Here is a 25446-nt window from a genome sequence, read left to right on the forward strand (position 1 = left end):
TAAATCACAGCAATGTCTTGTGCAAATAATTTAAGTCTGCTGCTGGACACAGGGACAAACTCAACAGAAATGTCCTGCATAATGTACCTGTTTTGTCAGTCTTTTCCCTCTGTTCAATTTATAAAAAAATTTACGTTGATTTGTATTGTAAGAGCCATAAAATATTCGGTGTGTTATGGTGTGGCCACTGGGCGTCGCTGTGGTTCAACAAATATATAGAAGAACCGTTGTATGGGTGAGAAGTTTCGAGGGGCAGTTAATAGGTTGTTGACCATAGATCTTTCCTCACAAAATCCTCTGGTTTGTCCAGCAAATGGCAGCAAGAGACCACAAATAAACCACATATCATACTCTTAAGTCTTTAAATTGTCATATATATGCATTTAAGTTGCACATATATACAAATCCTGTTTAAATACTAACAAAACTTACATTGATTCATTTGCACGCTCCCAGTCTCTTGAACAAAGAGCTCTGAACGGTCTCCAACGATTACTTCGTCAACTTTCTGTTCATCTAACACTGAACATGTGCTCTTACAGCAACGACGGCTATTGGCAGCTTGAAATTAGATTGAACCAATCACAGCAAACATTACTCAGACGACTTCCTGAGCTCTTAAAGTGATACACGGTTATATTAGTCCATTTTCAATAATAATAAAACAAAAGATTTTTGTTGAAAAGTTAACAAAACAATTTCCTTGATAGATGAAACCTGCACCTAAACTACAGCAAGAGAACTGAAGATAAAAAACAAAAAAGCCAGGGTAAAGACAGAAAAGGTACAAAAAAACATAGTGAAATAAAATTACGCATTTTCTTATAAACTGTTGATAGTTTTCTTTTCGACAACAGTGAACTCAGCTTTGAAAAAGAAACAAAAACCCAAAAGTTATTTTAGTACACTTCTCTCTGCGTTATACATAAACGTTCTTCAAATTAAAACGTTTTTTTTTTCTCTCAGAAAAAAAAACAACTAGACCCAAGGAAGTGCAGCATGTCACAATGCACACGTATAACAATATACCATTCTTCAAAATAAGAGCATAAAATTCTAACCACCATACAACTCTTAGCCATTTATAGTATCCCGTTCATTAATGTCAATTTGGTAGTGGTCTTATTTTGTCACTCAGTTTTAAACAGTCATAGTAGCCCAGCCTAGCTACGCTGACAACATGCTAGCCAACGTCAAAACAACAAGGTAATGGTTTGTAACTATGGAAACCAGTGACAGTTTAAAAGCTCGCTGGCCCTTTCTACAGTCAGGTTGCGCGCGCATCCGTTGTGTTAGTAAAACATCCATAAGACATGCCCGCTCTGAATTTCAAATGAAACTGTGACATCACAATATAACTTCAAAGGCAGAATTCTGACATCACCAGCGATTATAAAAGCTCCGCACAGTGATCTACTTTCATCACAACCTGTTAGCAGCTGTTGTTGATAGTTTCTATTGAGAATTTGCTTAGCAGTTTAAAGTCAGATTTTCAACTTGTTTGGTGCACATTTCTTTTGAAACTTAACGTGAAATCTTTACCGAGTTTCTAGACAAGTGATTTATTGTAGAACCGGAAACAAGCATAAGCCACAATGCAGTCTGATCAGCCTGGAGTAGAAGAGGTTACATTGGAGGACATCGAAAGGGAATTACAGATTCCCCAGCGACCCAAGCACAAGAAGAAGATCCCATTTGCAGTCTGGTTGGAGTTGCAAGCTCCTAAGGACCTAAAGACACCTGATGAAAATATCGAACAGCAGGACTCCTCACTGACCACCACTGGAGCGCAGGAGACAAACAATACAGCAGAGAAGGAACAGCTCTCTATGTCTGAGGAACAGCCACCAAAGACAAGGCGCAACAAAAAGAAAAAGATACCGTTTCAAGTCTGGATGGAGAAACATGCCCCTGCTGATCTAAGGACTTCAGCTGAAGGAGGTACTGGAAAGGAAGGCAATTCACCAGTTACCGAAAAAGTATCGATCTCTGGACTGCAGGAAACTATCAATATAGCACAGAAGTCCTTCAAGTCTTGTGGTGAAAATGTTAATAAGCAAGACATTTCTCCGCCTGAAGAAGGTAATCTGGAAGATTCCTTAAAGGAGATTTGCAAAGAGGAACCTATAATTTCCACAAAACAGCTGGTCACTGAAAATAAATCCATGTCCAAACCACAACAGAGAGAGGACCAAAAAGTGGAGAAACAGATTTCAAAAACCAAGCGCATCAAGAAGCCATTGCTTTGGAAATCTTTCCCAGAGTCAGACGCTTCTATAGATCTTACATTTTTCACTGAAAATAGTTCTCAGGCAGCTTTGCCCAGCAGAAAAAAGTCATTTTGGAAAGTGCTCCCCAAATCTGAACCTCACATGGATATAAGTTTTATTGCTGAGAATACTGAAACTCAAAAAGTGTCAAAGCCAGCACAAGAACAAAATCAAACATCAGAAAATGTTAAAGGAGAGTGTTTAAGAGAAATTCAAAATTTGCCCCATTCCTCTGAAAAGACAAGTCATGGAAAATGTACGTGTGAAGCCAAATTTAAAGCCTCTGAATTGGAATATATAAAAGTACAGAAATATTTAATGAGACAACTTGATGAGCTGTTCGATATAAACCGTAAACTGAGTGCTAAACTCAGACAGCAGAAAGAGCTGACGAGAAAAGGACTCTCAGAGAGAAGCCAAAGCAAGACTTCAGTGGTTTCTGTTCAAATTCAGGAAGATTCCCAAGACTGCTCATGGCAGAAAACCGTCCATACTCGATCTGGTTCAGTACAAATAGCGAGGGATATACGGGAAACCAGCTACCAGTTAAAACCACACTGTCGAACAATTTCAACGCAAACAGAAATCGATGTACAGAAGACGAAATGTCAATTAAAACCAGTCAGTCGGACGACTTCGACTCAAACAGAAATGGATGTGCTGGAAAGCAAATGTCAAGTGAAACCAGTCAGTCGGACGACATCAACTCAAACAGAAATGGATGTGCTAGAAAGCAAATGTCAAGTGAAACCAATCAGTCGGACGACTTCAACTCAAACAGAAATGGATGTGCTGGAAACCGGCTATCGGTTTCCAGTACATGGAATGATTGAATTGGAAACCATCTGTAAAGAAAAGCTTTCTGAATCAAACGGTGAAGAACAACACATTTCAGCACCAGAAACGGTTGGGGATCAGACAGGCACCATCGAAAATGAGATTCATGCAAAAGAAACGGTGATCGTTAAAGAACAGCAGATCACTGAGGAAAAAAACATCTCTGAAAACCAACCAAATGGGGACGAGCAAGATAACAAAAAGCCATCAAGGAAAGCTAAATGGAGGACCAAGAGAAAGGCTGCAATGAAAGCTGCATCTGATTTGGAAAACCCCAACAAAGACAACGTTTCTGGACAAAACTGTGAAAAAGAAGCTTCTGTACCAGAAACAGGTGAGGATCAGACAGCCACAGTCAAAAACACTCAGATGATTGAAACAACAATCTACAGTCCCCAGCAAATCTCGGAAGAGGACATGATCTCTGAACGACAACAAAATGGAGTTAATGAAATGAAGAAACAATCAAAAAAATATAAGAATAAGAAGAAGAGAAAGGCAGCATTGAAAGCTGCCTCTGAACGGGAAGCAACCAATAATGATCAAGTTTTTGGAGAAAACATGGAAGAAGAAGTTTCAATACCGGAAATAGTCGAGGATCAGAGAGCCACCATCATAATTGAGATTTGTGAAAACAAAACAGTGATTGACAAACCGACTGAAGACGAAATGGGAATACAACAAAATGGGGACCAGCAGGATGAGACAAACATTGAGACACCAAAAACTGATTTTGAGATCCCTCAGACAGTTTGTGAAAAAATAGACACAAACCTTTGCAAAACTTCAGAAGATGTAACAAGTAAAGTTCATTCAGTGTCCACAGAAGGGGAGAATGGCCTAACGGAGGAACAAAGAACATCTCCTCCACAGATGAAGGTCACATTAAAGGAAGACATAATCCAAACAACACCTGAGGAATCAGAACTTCAAGGAGCTGAAGAGTCAGCTGAACAGAAGAATGTGTCTGAACAAGAAGAGCGCCCCAGGAAGAATATCTCGCTGTGGAGGAGAATCAAAAAGGCTTTGACTCCAACATGTCTGCGCCAATTCAAAGACAGACGTTAAGTCAAAACAGCACAGATCAACTTACGTCTCAGTACATTAGATTTAAAAGGGGGGTGGGGCCACGTGTGTTTTGGGTAATTGGCGGGAATTGAAAAAAGAGCTGATGTTGTTGTAAATTGGACATTTTAATATTAAAAAGACAGGACTGCACGGTGGGAATGTCTCCCCGTGTAGGTGTGGGTTCACTCCAGGTGCTCCGGCTTCCCCCACGTTCAACAGCATCAGAACTCAAATTCATCCACTGTAAGATTTTTCAATGGATGGAAAATCCATTGAAAAACCTGAAGATGTAACAGGTCAGCAACTCTTTTTCCAGTTCCTGTAGTTTCCAATTCTGTAGAAACTACAGAAATTGAAAAAAGAGCTGCTGTTGTTGGAAATTGGACATTTTAATATTAAAAAGACAGGACTGCACGGTGGGAATGTCTCCCCGTGTAGGTGTGGGTTCACTCCGGGTGCTCCAGCTTCCCCCACATTCAATAACATGTTCATCCACTGTAAGATTTGTATTTCTAATTCTAAACAGAAAATAAGACAACCACATTTATTGATTAAAGACAGATTTAGGGAAAGAATGTAAACAACGTGGAACAAAAAGAGCATTTTAGAAGTCTAACCAATAAAAATTGGAAAAAATGTGGAAAACTATCTTTCTTGCCAAGATATTTATATCCATATCTAAATTGTTCTATATATCTATAAACATATCTCTATAGATATAGATATCTATATCTAAATCTATCAATCTGTCTCTCTCTATAAATACATATAAATCTATATATATATCTACATATCAATATCAATCTATTTATACATCTACCTCTCTATACATATATAGAGAGAAGTAGATATATAGATATATAGATGTAGAAATGTAGACATGTATATAGATATCTATCTATATATATAAATATATAGATATATATTCAGATATCTATATCTATATATTTATATCAATCAATCAATCAATCAAATTTTATTCGTATAGCACATTTAAGCAGCAAGGTATTTCAAGGTGCTTATCTATATATATCTATATATAGATATATAGTCACTGATTCTCTATCTATCTATATCTGTCTATCTCTATAAATATATATATATATATATATATATATTTATCAATCTATCTATACATCTACCTCTCTATGTATATATACATACATAGAGAAAGTAGGTAGATATAGATATATAGACATATAGATGTAGATACGTATCTACACACATATATATATATATATATATATATATATATATATATATATAAAAAAAAGAAAGGAGGTTGAACTCTCCTCTACAGAATGTCTCCCGTCACACTGAAACCTTGTTCTGGGTGTTAATCCACAGTACTCAGCCACGCCCTTAACTCCTCCCAATCTCCAGCGGACTGACTACTGACCAGCTCTCCGTCTCACGGGTCCGAAAAGCCTCCAATTCCTGGGTATTACCGCAAATAAGAATATAGAGAACTTTTGTTTAAGCTGGGAGCGAGAAAGATTCGTCTAAGCTCTAACTACCTTCATCCAGATGTTATGACCCGCTTCAGTCCATGATTGAGACATCGGAGTAGCCCCGCCAATGTCCGAGCTCATAAACCACGTCTGTTCACGGCAGCTCTTTCTCTGTATTAACGGGCACTTGTTACCGGCTTAGATAATTTTAGCGACTAGGAATAAATCCCAGGGTCATTATTTATCTGAACTAAAGAACATACGAAGCCACCCTGATTTATTAGGATCATTAACATTGATTTCACATTAATCAGAAGAATTAAATCTAGTTGACTCAATTAATTTAACTGTCCACAACGTCAATTAGACTTTAGCATTTTTATTAGCAAGCTTTAGCAGGGGAGAAAAGACATACAGCAATTAACGAAGGATTAAGTAATCAATAGATTTAAGAAAATTTAGACATTTCACCTAATTCTAAACCCTACACTGTGTCTTACTCTAAACAGAGGCTTTGGGGGAGGCAATTTTACTCGAACCCAGATGCAGAGACGTTCCTTGGCAGCAGAAAACTTTAACGTCCATGGATGGAGTCCTGTCTTTGTCTTGGCAGAATCCTTTTAGAATAGATCAAAAGTTGAACTGGTGAGAATCCTCAATGAACTCAGTTCTTAATCCACAAAAGATCTTTGTCTATTCCCCATGTCCACTGCAGCATCGTTGTAATCCTTTGGGTTGAGTTTGGGGCCGCGGTCGAATCAGAATCCCGGGTTGTGGGTAAACGGATCTTGTTCCTTCCTTGTGCAGCGAGCAGTCGTCCCGGGGTATCATCACGCAGCCCTCCGTTGATTCTGCATCTTCGTTTGCTCGACTCGAACGCCGTGGAACAAAGAACCTCGATTCTGCATTTGCATATATTTTTATACTGCATATTCTGCACGTCCGGTGCGTACTTTCCTTGACGTCAAGTGCCTTCAGTTAGCCTTAACCTTTCTTCCACTCAACTTTTAACCTTCCTTTTTAAAGATCAACAACTCAAAACACCTGGTACAGATATAGTCTCAAAATCTCACTTCCTCTTTCCTCCGTGCTAAAAATTCTTTCATCCCTGCAGCCTATATTTGTGACACAGTATCAAACACTTTTTACTCTTTACTCTTCAACCTCATACAGTAGTGAAAGAAATTATTATATGTATTTTACTCATCTTTAAAACATAATAAATTCATTTTGCATTTAAAAACAAAGATTACATGTTTTTCAATCAACATTAAGTCATAATACAAGATTACTAGTAGCTCCAGGCTTTTGTGACCTGTTTTTTGTGTGTTCTGGAAAGATCTCGACTAGTTCCAGCCAGGTTTTACGACATGGGTCAGGCTGTGGTTGGAAAGGGGGGCACGAGGCGCACTGTTAGAGCCTCAAGTCAGCATCAAACTTTGAAATTTCAGACGCTTCCTTCAGATTTGCTGCCTCAGAAAAGGACAGAGAAGAATTTACTCTCTGCAGCTGACTAATATAGAAAACAAACAAAAAAAAAAGGTTGCTGCAGCCGAGTTCCCGCTCCGGCCGATCACGTCGACCTCTGCCCCAGCGGTTCAGTTAGCGCCACCCCTCCTCCGCCCTGACAGGATGTGTATGTGGTCATAGCTCTGATGTAGAAACAGCTCCTCTGATAGGGTTAGCTAGAGAAGGCCTGCTTTTAATTTAACGGATTTGGATTTTAACCTTTATATTCCAGTCTTTTTACACTAAATTTTATTCATGCATTTAGAAAGAAAGCTATATACAGAAAAAAACTTGCAAATGCATCAAAAAGGAGCCAAAAAGTTATTTTAATTGTTTAAGTTTCCAGAGCAAACTAGGAACTTTTCTGGCCAATGCAGACCTGATTCTGTTTCTCTCAAACCACCATGACCGCATGTAGCAAAAATCTATCTGCCTGTAAGCACAGAGTTGCATCTTAAGGTGCTTTGCAAGCCTTGTTTTTCTCAATATGTTGAATACTTTGAGCTGTAGAGCGTTTTATAGATTTTGTGAGAATATTTTGTTCTGCCCATTTTAAAAATTAGTTTACTATTTAGTCATGTTTTTCCTGAGGTCTGCCATCACAAGAAATAATAAGGCTACATAAAATGTTAAAGTTTCATCAAGCTATGAAAAGTCACTTTTTCATGTGAAATGATTATGAGACAAACCCACTACTGTGTTCCATTCTTACTATAGACCTTTTGTGTCTGGAATTATGATACGATTGTACATCAACCATAAACCTTTTAAGTCATTTAAGGCACTATCAGGACATTTCAATCCATAAGGTTCTGTTTATGTGGCATCCTGATGTAGCCATTTGCATAGTTGCAATCACCTGAAGTTTCACATACAACCAGAGCCAAGAACACCCCTAGTTGGACTCATTCAGATTTTCAAAAGCACAACTATAACTCAGTTTTAATTTTACAGCATTTTCTGGGTAGTCAACATTTAGCTGAAAACAAAAGCACCTCATGTCTCTGTAGCTGCAAGTTTTAAGGAAAAATCGCTCTTCAGATGTAGTGAGTGGCTCTTAAAAGAGCCGTTGGGTTTGTGTGTTGACAGCAGAGCTGTTTACTTGGAGCTGGTGTACTTGGTAACCGCCTTGGTTCCCTCGGACACGGCGTGCTTGGCCAGCTCACCGGGCAGCAGGAGGCGCACAGCGGTCTGGATCTCCCTGGAGGTGATGGTGGAGCGCTTGTTGTAGTGAGCCAGACGGGAGGCCTCGGAGGCGATGCGCTCAAAGATGTCGTTGACGAAGGAGTTCATGATGCTCATGGCCTTAGAGGAGATCCCGGTGTCGGGGTGGACCTGCTTGAGCACCTTGTAGACGTAGATGGCGTAGCTCTCCTTCCTGGTCCTTCTCCTCTTCTTGCCTCCTTTGCCGGCGGTCTTGGTGACCGCTTTCTTGGAGCCCTTCTTGGGCGCAGACTTGGCGGGTTCCGGCATGTTTCCTCACTGGATCTAACAGCAACGAATGACTCGCTGTTCGCGGTCAGGTCGGTATTATACACCCAGCATGCAAATAGAGCTGTGTCATCCCCCAGCTGTGATTGGCTGTTTGGCTCAGAGGGTAAAGTAGGAAGTGCTGAGTTCAAAAAGAAATCACGTGGGATTTTTAAACTTTGCGCGCGGCGAGAATGAAAGAAGCGGGAAATCCTGACGGTTCCTCATTGTTCTCAGCTTAAAGTCTGTAAATGTTTATTTATATAACATCAAATCACAATAATTGACGTTGTTGTGAATAGATAATTTAATCCATTCAAATCAATCCAATCCTAGTTATCAAACAGTGCAGTTAATTATCTGTTAAAGAATTGAAAAGTAAAAAGTGAAGAAGAATTAACTGTATATTTAGATGAATTTTTCTATTTAATTGTTTTTTTTCCAACAAGCAGGTTGTAAAATGTGGTTAAAACAACCCAAAGACTGAAGTCAAGTCAAATGTGCTGTAATGTTTGCAGTGATTTTATTTCAAGGCACCATTGTTTCATCTGTTAGTCCCCTGGCAGAGTTATATTCGTACTTTATTTTAATATATCACCAGATCCATTTTCTGACTTTCTCTTTTTCTAGGAGTTTTAAACAAACATCATAGAAAAAGCTTTGGCTAAATTAGGAAATCCTCAAAAGTATATTATATTTTCTGCGACGTTTATTAACTCCTCTGATTTCCTCGCCCGGCACTGATAAACAGAACCAGATGGTTATTATGCAGTGAATTCACATCAGTTTTTTTTAATTCGGTATATTCACAACACATATTGTCTCAAGCAACTTCAGAAAAAAAAAAAGCCAATTTAATCCAGTCAGACATATTCAACATTTTTGATGTGATTTGATTTATTTCAAACAGGTTTTTAAAAGAAGAAAACAAGCAATCAGGAAAAAAAACATGTGCATACATATCCAAAAACAAAATAATTAGCTTCAAAATATTTAAAAACGAGCTCTGATTGGAAGATACATGTATTAACACATGACCATGAGCTTTATTAGACAATATCTAAGCATTGTACATTTCTTAGCACAGTTAAGTAAATCAGTGTACTAATGACTCATTTGACGTCACACGGACTTCAAAGCTTTACAAAAGTTACCAACTGTGAACAAGGAGCAACAAGCAAGAAGTAACCAAGCAGAAGGCGCTCACTGTGACTGTTCTCACCCTCTCTCACGCTAAATGTAGAAAGCATCTGGCAATGATGGATATGCCAACAATGTTGGATGAGTTGAGAATGCAAAACTTCTTAAATTTTAAAACTTCCTCAGAAATCTGCAAATAATTTAGCATTTATTCATTTCTGACAAACTAAAAGCACCGAACAACAGCTTTGATAAGCTGAAAGTGCTACTGTCAAACCATTTTCAACTCGAAAGTGGTGCATTTTCAAACATCTTTTTTCATTTTTTTTTCTACTTTTCAGTGTTTTACAAAGAGAGAGAAAGATTTGGAATAAACTCAGAGTTGAGGCAAAGTCTAAGCAGGATGTATTTTAAGAAAAGCCTCGAAATGGTTATTATTGAAGGGTAAAGAGTCAAATGGATGGGAGTGGACTGAGAGCAGTCATGGGACTGGCTTATTGACACCTCTGAGCCATATTCCTTGCTGAAAGTCACCCACAGCAAGGAAACACAACAGACAAATAATAGCCGGCCATCAAGGGAAGAATGGTGATTGTTGGGCTTTTCTAATTCAAAGCTAGAGGCTTAACTTTGGGTGATAGCTGGCAGAGAGGCTTTGACAACATACACATGAAAAGAAGAGCAGTTAGCCTGATTATTTGGGTCCAGAAAGTCGTTTTGATTTTAATGACCACTTGTTAGACCAGTCTATTGTCTACCAAAGGTGTGGACTTCATCTTCACTGATGAAGATGAGTCATCAGTGACTGAATGGATGGTATCGGGTGTAAAAAATATCAAAGTGCCCACTAGGGAGTTACTCTGACAAATGGAGATGTTTTGTTTCAAATATATTCAAGCTACAAAGTGAATTTAGACAAAATGTGAATGTTTTTTAGATGTAGTCCTTCACAAAAATATTCACATACCAGTGACTTTTTTCCCCCCCCATTTTGTCAAGTTATACACAAACTGAGGTGGTTATGCAATTAGTTAATAAATCCAGGTTTGACAGATATCTGTCTGGATGCTGGAAGTAGACAACTAGTGAACCAGTGTTTGACTCTTTCTTTAAAAGTGAACGAGTACGGCTAACCTACAAACCTTCCAAAAGATGACTGGTCAGATAAGGAGAACGTTAAGCAGAAGCAGCCGAACACATTTACGATGTCTGATCTGGAGAAGATCAGAGACCCATAGCTCAGAAAGCATCTGTAGACAGAACAACTATTAGTGGTAAATCTGGCTTTTATGGAGGAGTGGGGAGTGGAAATCCGTGAGAAGTCTCTAAAGTTTGCCGAAAGAAGGGGACACAACAAACATGTGGAGGAATGTTTTCTGGTGGAAGAGACCAAAACTGAACTTTTGCCCTGCATATAAACATAGGTGTGGCAGTCAATTAATACAACCCCCACTGTGAAGCATGGTGGTGGTACCATTATGTTGTGGGGATGCTGGTTTGTGTCAATGGTAGCATGGCAGAAGCTAAATGCATAGACGAATGGGCACAAGTTTGATATCTACACATTTAAAGTTGGCAACAACATAAGCAAGAGCGGCGGTTTTACAGAAAATTGAGTAGAAATACTACGAACAACAATCTGCCCCATAGTGCATTTTTGTTACTGGTTTGAACACCATTTTTCTTCCACTTTACAGTTCTGCTACATTTTGTGTCTAACTGTGTACGGTTCTGATAGGTTTGTGGTCAAAACATGACAAAATGTAAAAAGGCTGAAGCACAGTGTGTCTCTTAATGCAAAACTAGACAGAGATTAGGGTTCTTTGTCCTTTCACTGGATGTGATAACTGACTACTGGTTTGACATGGATGCACTGTTGCCCTCCTGAGGTTGGAAACAAACCTTTTCCATGAAATTAACTCTGTTTCAAACAGGGTAGTGCTGTGTTGTGCTTCTCATGGTCGGGCGGTTCTGTTCGAGCTTCCTGCCTTCTGAATATCCAAATGTGAAATCTGCAGCAGATGTGTTGCTGTGGGTAAAATCCACTCCCATCTGTTTAATGGGAGTGGATTTTAGTGGTAAATCCACTCCCATCTGTTTTCACAGTCAATCATCGAGTTTCCCTGCTACTCACATGTTATTACATGAGCTGAATTTCAAACAATGTACTGATCTTTGGCTTTTGTATTCCTCATCAAAGACAAAAAAAAAAAAAAAAGCAAACACTAAGTATATGATTAAAAGGACAATCACTTATACATGTAATTATTTAATTAGAAAAGTTAAGATAAAAAATAATGTAATCTTTGTTTAGAGTGGAAACGAGCTGAACAAAGTGAAGTTGGGTTGATTAGTAGATGGGAAGCAGAAAAGAAATGCCTAATGTTAACCAGCTGCACAACGTCAGAGCCCCAGATTATTTTGAAATGCACAATTTGATGCACAATTATTTTCCTTAAAGCACTTTAATGTATATAGGTAACAGAAAATATCCTATGTATTTCTGGAATCAGCACAGAAACAGAGGAAAGGCAAATCTTTCGCATTGCCGACTCAAGTCAAGAACTTGTTTTCTGACGTTTCGCCTCGGTGACGAGCAGCAATGTGACTGAGGGTGGAACATTGTGGCTAACAAACTTTTCTAGCGTGTGAAAACCATTTAGCGGGTTTGGGCCTGTCGTTACAACTTGTCAGAATATGAGTTGATTTTATCTATTCATTTTTAATTCGTGGAGTTTTACATTTCATTGCAGTCAGGTCTCCTTCACATATTTCGTACCAGTACAGTTCAGTGTTTTACTGTGCATCTGTTCTGGACGAGTGGGAAGGTTTGGTCATGTTACACAGTGCAGCTGAGAAAATGCTCCACCAGACCAGCTAACGGGCTGAAAGAGTTGCCTGGAAAAGTCGTGCTAACAGGAACAGGAAGGTGTTGATCAGCACCTTTGCCACAAGAGCAGGTCAAACCTGTTTTTCCAAACACGTTTTCATGACTGCAACGTGCTGGTCGGACAAACTTCCACCAACATTTTTGACTTACTAGTGCAAATCAGTCAGAGCCACGTTTACTATGAATACTTAGGTGAAACCAAATGTCATATTTAAATTATCCCATATTTTTCCTACCATTTTCTATCTAAAATCTACATGTGTAAAATAAATAAAGTATTTATTTATTTAGCATTTTCACCCTCAGATCTACCTCTGCCTGTTTGCATCCTTTTCCTTATAATCAAACTTTGTCTCTGTGAAACTTCGGCTCTCAGTCCTGCGCTCTATGCTGGTGATTGCTTAGCAACCGTTACAGAATAACATCACTTCCTTCTTTTGGGGGTTTTGTTTCCTGCACCTTTTAGGTGTGACCTGTAAATGCTTCTCTTAAGTTTTTCTCTGCACTGCTACTTACTAATAATTTTCTGGTTTTGTTGGATTGTTTAGCAAATATTGCTAAATTTAGCAAAGAGAGACATTATCAGTGTGGATTCCTCTTTAACTAACAATGAGTCGAGTCTGGGGCAGTTTTACTGTAGATAAATCTCTGTTTTTCAGTCTTTGTTAGATGGATTCTCTTTGTGTGCAGAACTAACAGTCAGCAGAGCTCCTTGTAAACACAAAGAATCTGAAATGTTGCTGGTTTACCTATTGGGCTCAAAGGAAAACGACAACTAACTGAGATGAAGTTGCTGCTATACTGACAAACAACCAGCAGGTGGCAATGAAGCGCTGAAAGAGCTTTTGATTGAGTGAACTAGTTGTCAGTATATCAGCTAACTTCTCTGTTATAACATTCATTGCAAAACTAGGAAAAAAAAGGTTAATAGCAAAGTAGCTACTTTAGTAACTAAGACTTCTCAGAACTACAGAGCTGTTTTAAATCATGAGCTGTGATTGGACAACAGGACAAAATCAGATTTCATTCATAGATGTGAGCTTTATTGGACAATATTCAAAGCAACAGCAATTTGTTTAGCACAACCAATAGGGAAATCAGCATAAAATAAATTAATTTGATTATACGTACAGCTGAAACCAGATATTTCCTTATCTTCTTATTTTTAAGAAAGTAATTAAAAAAATCTCTAAAATATGTTTTTACTAACTTTTCTGTCATTAAGCACATAAAATTAATTTTAATAATTTCAACTAACTTAAAACAAGAGACATTTAGTCTGATGTAGCTTGAGGCAGGGAGAAAAAAACGTGAATGTGTCTTTATATTCAGGATGTATTCTTAGGAACAGATGCTTCTATTCACACTGTATCCAAAATCAACAAAGGTTAAACTGGCATGTAAAAAGATTATTGTACAGAACGTCCGCTCTTAACAATACGATGCAAATAAAACCCTTTGGTGCAGAACATATTCATTTCTTGTGAGGATCGCTGGAGCAGGTTAAAGTTTCTGAATTTTCTAATAACAACAGCGTAGAAGCATTTTTAATAATCTCTCAGATGTTAAATTGCTCATCAGACCAATAATAATCATCATCATCAGCAGCAGTAGGGGAGCAGGTAACTTTGCGTCCCTTCTGAGTTTGTTGTTTTGCCTGGAGATGAACAGGAAGGCATTGGTTGCCAACTTTGTCGCAAGCCACCGTCACCAGTTCCTCCGTTTTCCTCGGGGTGTTGAGAACTGTGCAGCTGGATGTGTTCACTTTCACTACGTACACGGGCAGTTTTGAGTTGCTCGTGCACAAGTTGCCCTGCCGGTTCCAGCCGTTGCCGTTGCAGATTTTCTTAACAAGATTGACCTTTGACCTCTCGATGAAGGTCTGAGTTTCAACTTTGCAGCGCTTCAAGCTTTTTATGTGTCTAGAGAAATAAACAAACTGCGTTATTCAAAACATTTAAACATGTAATTTAAAAAGGTTAGATTTTTCTTTTATTAAAATGAAGCCACACGTCTTTCAGATAATCTAACATTATGCATGAACAGTATAAGATATGTTTTGCCCCATTATGCATTTTTTTCTTACACTTGAATATTTCAGATCAAACTAATTTTAATAGCACCTTAGTGAAAACAAAAGTTTTCAAAAGATGATTCCATTTATTACGCAGGAAAAAATCTGTCCAAACAAACTATATGGAAAAACCATAAATCTGATACTCAGTTATGGTATCCTGATGTTTCACCCGAGAGCTTTTAGAAAATATTCTGTGAACCAATCAGAAAATAGTAGAGCATTTTGGAAGCTGCATATCCGTCACACACATAAAACTGACACGTAATTCCAGGATGAAGCGTTTAAAATCCTGGGTGATGGAACCACACCAGAAAACACTGAAGGTGAATTTCTCTTCAACTTACTTACTCTGCATGATTTAAAAAAAGAGGAGATTGGAAGTGCTGGACAGGCCTATTCAAAGTCTAGACATTGAGATGCAGTGATGAGACCTTCCAAATAAACAGTCTTTTAAGTAACAATTGCAATGTTTTTATCCCTGCTTTAATCAACATTCAGTGACTCACTTCTCCCACACGGGTGTTGAGCTAGTTTTGAACTTTTTTGGAAGGATGTGTTTGGCTTCGAACTTGCTGTAGGCGTTTTGGTCGTTGTTCGGCTGACACGGGCGTTTATTGAAGGAATCCTCGTCTCCCGCAGCGCAGCTGCACACGACAGCGATCAGCAGGACGACTCGCATTTTCTTGCCTGAAGACGCAAGAGACCGAGTTAGTGAACACAACTCAAAAGGTCTGTAATTTGGATGTTAAGATACTCGCATCCTGGCTGTAGCGTTGATAAATCATCACTATATAATCGGTTACAGACAAACAAAAAAAATCTATTTCAGATGTGTTCCAAGATTTTAGCTTTAGGAGTTAATGTTATGTCACTTGAACACAGGAGATTATTTATTTATTTTTTTCTCAAAAAGTAGCAAATAAATAGAATAAATCAAATGATGGAGCTGTTAATATTATCGGTTTGTAGCTGAGAAAGTATTGACTCACCTTCCATGACCGGCCCGTCTCCGCTCTCTGTGTCGTGAAGGAGGTTACTGACGTTATAGTCAGTTGACCAGGACCACCTCGGATCCCAGCTCGCAGCAAACAGCCAATCAAATAACTGCAGTGAATGCATCACTTTGTAAGTCTGAGGTCAAGATCAACAAATTTTCACACTGCTGACTCAGATCAAGCAGTTGTTTTTTTTTTTGTTTTTTTTGACAGCTCACCCTTGTGGCGAGCAGCGACGATTGAGGTTGGAAAACTGTGGTTGTCACACTTTTGAGCGAGGGAAGCGCAGTTGGCAGTGACGGACCTTAGAGATGTTCAGGAGGTGAGTCGACTTTATTTGTGGTTTTATTAAATGTCACACGTAGAAATGTGAAGTCGGGCCCGTCGTGTGGCTGCAGTGACACCTCCTGCTGTGCATCTGTTTCCGAAGGAGCGAGAAATGGTTGGCTACAAAAGTGAAGAAAATTGCAAACGTAGCAAAGTGACAAGCAATGAGCAACGTCTGACAGAGGTTGGAGTCGGTTTATCGGGTGTTCAAACTAAGAGTGTGTTTTGTTTTTCTTATGAAAATGAACAGGAAGCCAGAAACCTGCACTGCACGAGGAGAACTGTGAAGCTAAGGTTTGGTCATGCAACACATTCGTCTGGTTGAGAAAATGTTGTCGATCTGGGAGGCACCTCCTCCACCGCGCCACAAACCCAGACCGGTTAACAGGTGACACATTGATCTGGCTCAGTCCTATTAAAAAGAAAAAAATTAATAAAGCTTCTGGTGGGTTGTAAATGCATGGATTACTAATGCTGACGAAAGCAGAAAAGTAAAGGAGAGTTTTACTCTTCAGGAGACATCTAAGTATTTTTGGTTATCAGACCTCAGCATCTATATTTTAGAGGCCTATTCACCGACATTGTTGACAACAGACAGAGGTCAGAGGTCAGGGAGGAGAGAGCAGCACAGGAAAAACTGGTGGAGCATTTTGGACTCAGTAAAATCATCAATTAATTTTGATTTTACATTCATTTTGTTTGAGAATTTCCCTCTGAGATTAATAAAGTACATTCATTCATTCATCCATTAAAATTTGAAGAACTCAGTCATCCCCAGTTTGATGAAACTAAGACAGTCAGAGAAGACAAGAGTAGAGCGAGCAGCAACTTCTTGAGGAAGAAATAGATTTGGGAGTGATTTCTGTATAAGTGGAATAATAATCCTTCATTCCTGTGGAATAGTTCCCAGTCAACGAACTGGTTATGGTGGCACCAGTAGCTCCACCCTAACCATACGGTGCCGTTGTCCTGACACCAAGACTGATGAGGATGCCAGGAATGGGTCGGTTGGTTGGATGGAGGCTTGTGGGTTTGATCCAACACACTTTTTCAACTCAAAAATATATCAAACTGTTTATTTGTTGGGCTACCAGGTTGAAATGAAAGACAATCAAACCAGAATTACTGAATAGAAATATTTGGGTTATTTGTTTTTTTCTTTTGTTGTTGGTTTTTTTTTCTGGGTCTTATCTTTTATTTGCTTCCTGACCACTTTATTAGTCGTGCTTATTCCATCACAGAGGAAATCTCCTTTTCCACCCATATTTGTGCTGACACAGGTTTTCAGACATCGAGCTGATGCTCTAAACAAGCACAGCAGCATGAGCCGTTTGGTTTCCGTGGTTTTGAAAGGAACAGGAAGGTGGTGGTCTGCACTTTTGTCACAAGACCAGATGAAAACTTATTCTCTCCAGATACGTTTTCATTATTGCAACGCGTCGGTCGGACAAACCTGCAGCAACATTTTTGAATTATTAGTGCAATTAGTAAATCAGAACCAGATTTACTAATATACGAGTGAAACCGAGCGTCATGCTGCTGCCATATTTTTTGACCATCTCTAATCTACATGTGTGTTATTGTTGTTTCTTGCTAATTATTATTCTCAATCTCTTCTCAAAATCTATGGCACAATGCACCTGAAGAGCATTCATTCTTAATGTAAGTGAAGTATTTTTGTTTCTCTTCACTTTCAGGTTTATCTCAAAGCTTTGTCTTTTCATTAAAAAATTATGTTATTGTTTGTATACATCCTCTCGACAGTATGTCTGTGCTCAGAGGATTCATCCACATATATTCCCCTCTTCCTGCTTGCATCTTTTTCCTTATATCCAAACTCCGTCTCTGTGAAGCTTCGTCTCTCACAGCCCTGCCCCCTGTGCTGGTGGCTGCTTAGCAACCGGTACAGAATAACATCGTTTCCTTATTTTTTGGGGGGCGGGGTGCTTCCTGCACCTCTTAGGTGTGACCTGTAAATGTTTCTCTTAAGTCCTTCTCTTCACTATTACTTACCAATGATTTACTTGGTTCATTTAGCAATATTGCTCAACTTAGCAAAGAGACACATTATCAGTGTGGATTTCTCTACAACCAAACCTGAGTCGAGTGTGGAGCATTTTTACTTTAGATAAATCACAGCTGAGCTCTTTGTAAACACAAATAATCTGAAATGTTGCTGGTTTACCTATTGGGCTCAACGGAAAACGTGAAACAACTTCGCAACTATCTGAGATGAAGTTGCTGCTATACTGATAAACAACCAGTAGGTGGCGATATAGCACTGCAAGCATATTCAAGAAACTTAAGTAGTTTTAATACATTTTTTGAACATCCTTTTTAAATTTGAACAATCTCCATGATGCGTGACTTTGTAAACAGATTCAGGTTTCAGGAAGTTTAAAATGAACTGTAATTATTGATATGTGTCATTTTGTTTTACATTAATGTCTACACAAAACACAAATGTAGTAATTTAAAGGGTTAATGGCACAGTACATTCATAGAATTATATTGCAATTGTTACATTGCATAAAGATATGTACAATTATACAGATGTTGCACCACAAACATAAAAATAAAAAAAGTTGGTAAAATGAATAGAGAGAATTAAATATGAGGATTATTGGTTCAAACAGAAGTTTGTGCAAGAAATTAGCTCAGTATGATGGTTGTAAGATTTAAAGTGTAAGAGTGTGATTTTGCAGTTTAGCTCATTGTTGGAAAATAATAATGGAAAAGGTCACAGTAGGTGACTTAGCTCAAAAACTGAAGGCAAACAACAACTTAGATAAAAATAACTCACATATAATCCAGTCCAACAGTATGGCATTCTTTTTATTAGAGTTTAATAAATGTGCTTTTTCAGTAAGCATTGGTATGGAAGTATCATTTTAATCATTCTTAATTTATTTGAATATCAATTTTTATATTTGTGTTTAAAACAACAGAAACAAGGAGAAAGAGATCAAAATCAACCCAATTTAATTCATGCTATATTAATGATATCACAGAATCCAAGACCGTTGATTAATATCGTTTCTACCTTAAAACCTAACAGACACAAACAGACACTGTAATTAATATATTTGGTAACAGTAATAATATCCAACATGAAGTTTGCAGAATAAAGCTGAAAACTGATTGGTGAGCTTTTCAGATGTGAAGTCTTTCTGTACAGTCCCAGAATCAGCCATGACTGGTTGGATAATTCACAGAGTTCCTTCTTTTAACAGACCCAGAGAGTCAGAAACTTTAGGGAATGAATAAAAATGCTGCTTTCTGTCCTGAAAACCAATACTGACTCAAGCAGTGTTTTGTTGCTGATTTGTACCTTTACAATCATGTTTTTCTGAACAATCCTCCACTTTGAAGATGACAGGACCCCTGATGTTGAAGCCAAGATAAAAACGCTTTGGGCTCAAAGTGCCAGATTCATGCACATGGTGAACCTGGCACTGATATGTTCTTATTATCTTCCCGCCTACACTGAGAAACATTTTTTCATCTCCTCCATTCTGTTGCATGGTCTCCATTTGAATGGGCTGAAGCATTTCCTGGATTTGTGGCAGCTGCCACACCTCCCCGCAATCCCACATATCATTGATCTTCTTTCTTTTCATTTTGTTTCTATTTGTGTCCCTTGGTTTATTAGCGAGCTCTGTTTCCACCCGGTTTTCCACCGCTGCATCCAGTCTAGACCTGTGGATCCATCTGCTAAGTCCAGAGTCCTTCCCTAGAAAAAACAGTGGCAGCAGGTACCGACCTCGAAGGTACTTGTCATAGACGTTGTCATAGGCCTTTTGCATCAAGGTGACATATTCTTCCATGTCAAGTTCATATACGAGGCCAGGAAGGGGTTGTTCAGGTTCTTCTCCTGTATTGCTCTCCTTTACATCTGCTTCCTCTATAGTTTGGTCTTCAGACTGAGCCTTGTCTGTGTCAGGTTCTTGTAACGTTTCATCTTCATTGTTTTCTTGACCCTTCTGAAGCTGCTCCTCTGGCCAAAACAACAGCAGGACCAAAAGGTAAAACTCTGGGTCTTTACTGTTCGCCTCATTGGGCAGAAGCCTCTGAAGTATTTCCTGAAGTTCTCTAACCAGGGCGTGTTGAGGAGAGTGAGGCTCCTTGTTGCTCAGGATGATGTTTGAAAGGATGTACCTCTCTGCCACTTTGACATCATCTACAGCTTCCTCATAAGCAGTCTTTAATTCATCTCGGGTTTGCTCCAGCTGTTGTCGTGTTTTCTCAGTCACCTCAGACTTGAAAGCTCGTTTTTCCTTCGACACGAATAGGCCGTGATTCAGACAATCGAGAAGAGCTGGGAAGCTGGTGGAATCAGCTGCAACTTCTGCTGTGTATTGTTGATAGCAACTGGCAACATCTTTCCAAAAGAAATCTGGTTCCACTGTTATCCTGTCAGGCTGGGAGTAGCTGAGATACCATTCAAAAAATTCAAACTTGTCTTCAACTTCCAATTTTAGGGTGTCCTCAAACGGATTGTCATGTTTATGTTTCTCAGAGACAATCTTGGCCACTTGAATGAAACCAAAATGGCCTCGGTTGTTGAACGAAACGGAATAGTTGGCACAGCCATCATATTCACTCCATTCGGGGTGTAATTCCTTCTCAGCTTTCATCTCTACATCTTTGAACGCCTCAAGGGCCTTCACGGCCATTTTATTCACTTCAGAGGATCCTTTGACCCCTCTCAATAAATGGTTCTTGTAGACCTGTCCAAGGGTGTCTGCGGCATAGGAGTTATTCTGGGCTCTTTTGATGGTTTCTTTAGCCCATTTCTCAGCTTTTTTGAAGTTTGGGCGACATCCTCCAATGTTGTACAGCCGAGCAACAGTTTGGGGGAAAATGTGTTTGTCCTGGAATTTGTTTGAAGCTTTTATCAAAACCATCAGTGCTTTAATAAATTTTTCTTGCTCTACAATGTCTTTAATTAGCAGTGAGAATTTCTCTTTGCCCTTTGGACCCATCTCTCTCTTTGTCAGCAAATCTTTTACAAACTGGACAGTGTGAAGTTGGACTTCTTCCCCACAAAGCAGAAACACACAGTTCAGTGCTAAGGAACTTCTGGGAATGCCTAGTTCAGCTAACAGCTCCACAGACCTTCTAGCAATGTCTGAATGGATCAGGCGTACCTTCGAGCCAGATACTTTGATGAGCTTGGAAAACGGTTGCATTCTAACTTCGAAGGGAGGACCTCCATAGATGGGATCAGGCGGACCTAGGATTTCTCGACACTCTTCCATGAACAGGTAGGAATTGGGAACATAGGCATTCAACAGTGCCAACATTGAGAACAATTTTGAATTGGTGGACATTGGGTTGGTCAGCACATGTGCAGAAATGTACGGTTCACAACGAAAAAATAAAAAACCATATTTTTTGTCAAGACCAAGGGCAGAGTTCACATCTTCTCCTGAGTTACTTTCCATGATGGTCACGTCAAACAGAAGGGTCTATTCTTTTGTTTTTGTTGCTTCAGCTTGAAAAAGTTGTTTCACCACACACAGTTTGCAATCCTAAAAATAGAAGAAATTAGGTTTTTAGCATAAATATTAAAAATAACAAGACATAGTGAGATAGAAGTGCTGGAACTGAACCCAGAATATCAAAACCCACAGAATGATCCAGATCATGTCAGTCGGTGTGTGTTGAAAGCCTTTGTTGAACAGCTATAGAATGTCTTTCCAGACATATTTAACATTTTTCTTGGCCAAAGTGCCAACCTGTCCAAAGACTGCCATCACTATTCCTCTGACCAAGAAGCCAAATCCATTTTTGATTAATTTTACTGTCCAGGTAATATTGACACCATCAGCACAGAAATGTTTGGAGCAGTTTATGAGTAATCACATCACATCTTACATCTTCACTAATCAGGACTTGCTTCAGTTTGCCTCACTGAGAAGTTTTACTGTTGATCTCCACCCAACTCCATAATATGTTGACACACCCAGGAAAGAAGGAAAAGGCATGTTGTAGGTGTCTCCTTGTTTCCAAACACCTGACGTAAATGAATGGGTGATTAATAGGTTTTTGCAGGGTTACTTGAGGACCAGGTTTGGGAACGTCTGGTTCAGGTGAATGTTACCAGTCCAGTTAGAGATTATCGCCATAATTATCTTAACTGGAAGTTAAGGTATGCTGTTAAATTTTTGTACTTTTGAGCGATGTTTTGTATATGCATGTAGTGAGTTCACACTATTTGCTGTTCTGTAATATGACAACTCATCAAGCAGGTATTCATGAAGCAATAACAGGCAGCGTCTGTCAGCTGTTAAGCTATGAATTCCAGATAATCATGTGTTGCCCTACCTTAGTAATTCTGATTAAAATTAATGACTTTGTCAACAACTGCCTTTGCTAGTCATTAACAGTTAGTCATTGCCAAGCCTATTGCTGCACAACACAACATTCTGCAAAGGTTGGAAGGATCCTCACATTCACAACAGCACAGCAGAAGAGAGACTCTGGTAATGAGAACAGCTGAGGAAGCCATCAGAGTCTCATCTGCAGCACATTTACGGAGAGAAGATGGCAGACAGCTCACAGCAACTTCATTCTCACCTTCCTGTTGCTTGGGGAAAAAAATGCCGGAGGACATTAAACATTTTTTTTTCCTCCACAATCAAACTCCTGAACCAAAGAATGTCGCATGCAGAGTTGGGTTATAGTATTTTTTGTGTCTGTTCTTGTCTGTGGATCTGTGGAGCTCGGTTTAGTTTTTGTGTGATGCATAGAAATAACATATCAAGTTCTTCCTTTGTTCGTTCATTCATTCATTCACTCCTAATGCCTCAGGATCCACTTACCTGCAAATGTCACAACCAGAGGACCAACAGGACTAAATCATCTGCAATAAGCAAAGAGAATACTTTCCAAATCAGACACAAATCTCTACTTGACTGTGTGAACGTCACAGACAGGTGACTCTTTGTGGCCTAGACGCAGTCCGACCTCATATGTAAAAATGTAGGTCAGCAATTTTCTATATTTTGACATGCAAAGTTGAATTCCAACCTTGTACGTCAAAATACAGAAATACCGCTGACCTGTGTTGAACTCTTCACGGCAAATAAGTATTAATATTTACAGATTCCAAATGTCAAAATGGATGGCCAATCACCAAGTCTTATCAGAAACAATTTAAATAGTCTGTGTATTAGAAATTGAAATGTTCAATTTGTAATGTTTGTAATAACACCACTTTAACAATGTTTGCTTAATACAAAATTTGTAGCCAAAAAGTGCTAAAACTCACTTAAAATGCTTTTTTTTCCTGATGAATGATTTGACAATAATCAAAAATACGACACAAACAACACTTAACTCTTACCCACAGAGACGAATGAACACACACACTCTCCAGTCATCTTACCTGTCAGAGTTACAGCAGGTGTGCAGGTGACTGAACAGTAGAACAATGTTATTTATAATCAGCTTTGACCACACCCTCCCCACGGTTTCAAATCTTCTATCTTGATGATGACATGAGTTTCATGTTACATTGCAATCCTTCTCTTGTTTCTTTATGTGTGTCTCAAACGTGCCACGGTTATTAATAGCTCAACTTGTAAGGCAGCATGCCACCTAATGAGTTGTGTTTCTTCACAAGTGAAAGTAATATCTTAGTTCGAAACTTTTGGTTTGAACATTTTTTATTCATACCCAACATCTTAGGTATGTTTCTTCAGAAACAGTGGTTTTGTTCGGCCATCTTGTAAATGGTCAATTCATGTGTTTCCTAGATATCTATAGAAAAAACAGGGAACAAACAGTTTAAATGGATTATGTAGGCTGAGGGAAACGTGTAGAGGTTTCATATCAGTATATGAAACTGATATGAAACCAAGCCATCCAATCTGGCTTGGATTGCCACAAAATTATTGTATTTAATTTGTATTCTGCTGCTCCATCGCAGCTTCCCATTAAATTTCTGGTTTCCCCCCAAACCAAAACAATCTGAAAATTGCTGTGTCCAGTAATCAGGAAGATTCTTCATAATCTCTCTTTCAATAAGATTTGCACAAAGTTATAAATGGTATTTAAAAAAGCAACACAGCAGATGATGTGTTAAGGTGAGGTGTCTTGTGTTAAAATGAACATTGATACAATAACACCTCAATGCTGGAGCATTAGAGCTCTTCAAAAGCAGTTAGTGTTTCTAGGATGCAATGAAAGCACAGAATACAAAGAAATAGTAACTTTAGAGAACTGGAGAATCCCCTGAATATTGGGAAAGACAAAAATGTTTATTCTAACTCGTATAATGTTACTGTTGCCATGTTAGCTAACCCACATCGTGTGAAAGGTTATTTTCTACAGCAGGTGAAATTTTCTCAAAACAGAGAAACCAGCACAGTCAGTGAAAAGTTCTGTTTTTAAAACAATTGACATTTTCTTGCTATAGTGACATTAGCATGGTTACTAAGTAACAAGTTAATTCACATCAAAATCCTCTCATTTACTTCCACTTTTCCTTTTGGTCCCGTCTTTGATTTAAAGATCAACAATATGCTAGAGTTGCGTATTAGCATCAAACTTTCAGTTTAAAACTTCATACTATACATTTTAATCACGTCATTAGTCACTACACGTTCAGCATTTGTCCACTTGATGGCGCAGTAGTGCAGCTTCATCTTGTCACATGGAGTTGAAAGCTTCATGGTATCCATAGTCAGCTTTGGGGACGAATTTTATTAGACTGCACTTTTTTGGTTATTTTGCACCAGTACTTTACAGACAATGGTCCAGTCTTACACCTCATTCCTATCCTAATGGGTCCTTTACCTTTTTAAGTAGTTTGAGTATATATGAAGCGCAGCTGAAAGAGTTGGCTTACAATAGATGTAGCTTTTATTATTAAAGTTAGACAGGAAATTAGCTTCTTAAAAGCCATGTGTGTGGCCCTTAAAAGGACCGTTTTGTTTTGTCAATATGACGGAGCAGTTTAACCTCCGAAGCCGTACAGAGTGCGGCCCTGCCTCTTGAGCGCGTACACCACGTCCATGGCGGTGACGGTCTTCCTCTTGGCGTGCTCGGTGTAGGTGACGGCGTCACGGATGACGTTCTCCAGGAAGACCTTGAGCACACCGCGGGTCTCCTCGTAGATGAGACCGGAGATACGCTTGACTCCCCCGCGGCGAGCCAGACGGCGGATAGCGGGCTTGGTGATTCCCTGGATGTTATCACGGAGAACCTTACGGTGACGCTTGGCGCCTCCTTTACCGAGTCCTTTACCTCCTTTGCCTCTGCCGCTCATGTTGGTATCGTTCTAGAAAAGTCTGAAGCGATAATGAGAGCTACGCAGATGAAGCACCGCCTATATCTGTGAACTGCGGACGTGAAAGAGAACAGGAGAGGAACCGAGCTTCAGTCACACCGTTGAGACTGAAAA

The 25446-nt window shown here is 39.1% G+C and overlaps 4 protein-coding genes across 4 annotated transcripts; all 4 read right to left on the reverse strand.

The window, feature by feature from the left end:
* Window positions 1-5989: 5989 nt before the first annotated feature.
* Window positions 5990-8634, reverse strand: LOC148153992 (histone H2B 1/2). Its single transcript, XM_088016280.1, has one exon. It carries the CDS (start codon window positions 8606-8608, stop codon window positions 8234-8236), a length of 375 nt encoding a protein of 124 aa, XP_087872406.1. The 5' UTR covers window positions 8609-8634; the 3' UTR covers window positions 5990-8233.
* A 5022-nt stretch (window positions 8635-13656) lies between these two features.
* On the reverse strand, window positions 13657-15808 carry LOC106925224 (uncharacterized). Its single transcript, XM_014999395.2, has 3 exons — window positions 15702-15808; window positions 15219-15399; window positions 13657-14557 (listed from the first exon to the last, which is right to left on the reverse strand). The coding sequence occupies exons 1-3, from the start codon at window positions 15706-15708 to the stop codon at window positions 14194-14196; spliced, it is 552 nt and encodes a 183-aa protein (XP_014854881.2). The 5' UTR covers window positions 15709-15808; the 3' UTR covers window positions 13657-14193.
* Window positions 15809-18463: 2655 nt separating this feature from the next.
* Window positions 18464-23083, reverse strand: LOC106925223 (sterile alpha motif domain-containing protein 9-like). Its single transcript, XM_014999394.2, has 2 exons — window positions 22862-23083; window positions 18464-21568 (listed from the first exon to the last, which is right to left on the reverse strand). Exon 2 carries the CDS (start codon window positions 21479-21481, stop codon window positions 19337-19339), a length of 2145 nt encoding a protein of 714 aa, XP_014854880.2. The 5' UTR covers window positions 21482-21568; window positions 22862-23083; the 3' UTR covers window positions 18464-19336.
* A 1199-nt stretch (window positions 23084-24282) lies between these two features.
* LOC106925200 (histone H4) lies at window positions 24283-25344 on the reverse strand. The gene has a single exon (XM_014999355.2). The coding sequence runs from the start codon at window positions 25309-25311 to the stop codon at window positions 25000-25002; it is 312 nt and encodes a 103-aa protein (XP_014854841.1). The 5' UTR covers window positions 25312-25344; the 3' UTR covers window positions 24283-24999.
* Between the last annotated feature and the right edge of the window lie 102 nt (window positions 25345-25446).

The sequence above is a fragment of the Poecilia mexicana genome, unplaced genomic scaffold, assembly GCF_051168715.1.
Source record: "Poecilia mexicana isolate PSO_F unplaced genomic scaffold, ASM5116871v1 scaffold_18, whole genome shotgun sequence".
Classification (NCBI taxonomy): Eukaryota; Metazoa; Chordata; class Actinopteri; order Cyprinodontiformes; family Poeciliidae; genus Poecilia; species Poecilia mexicana.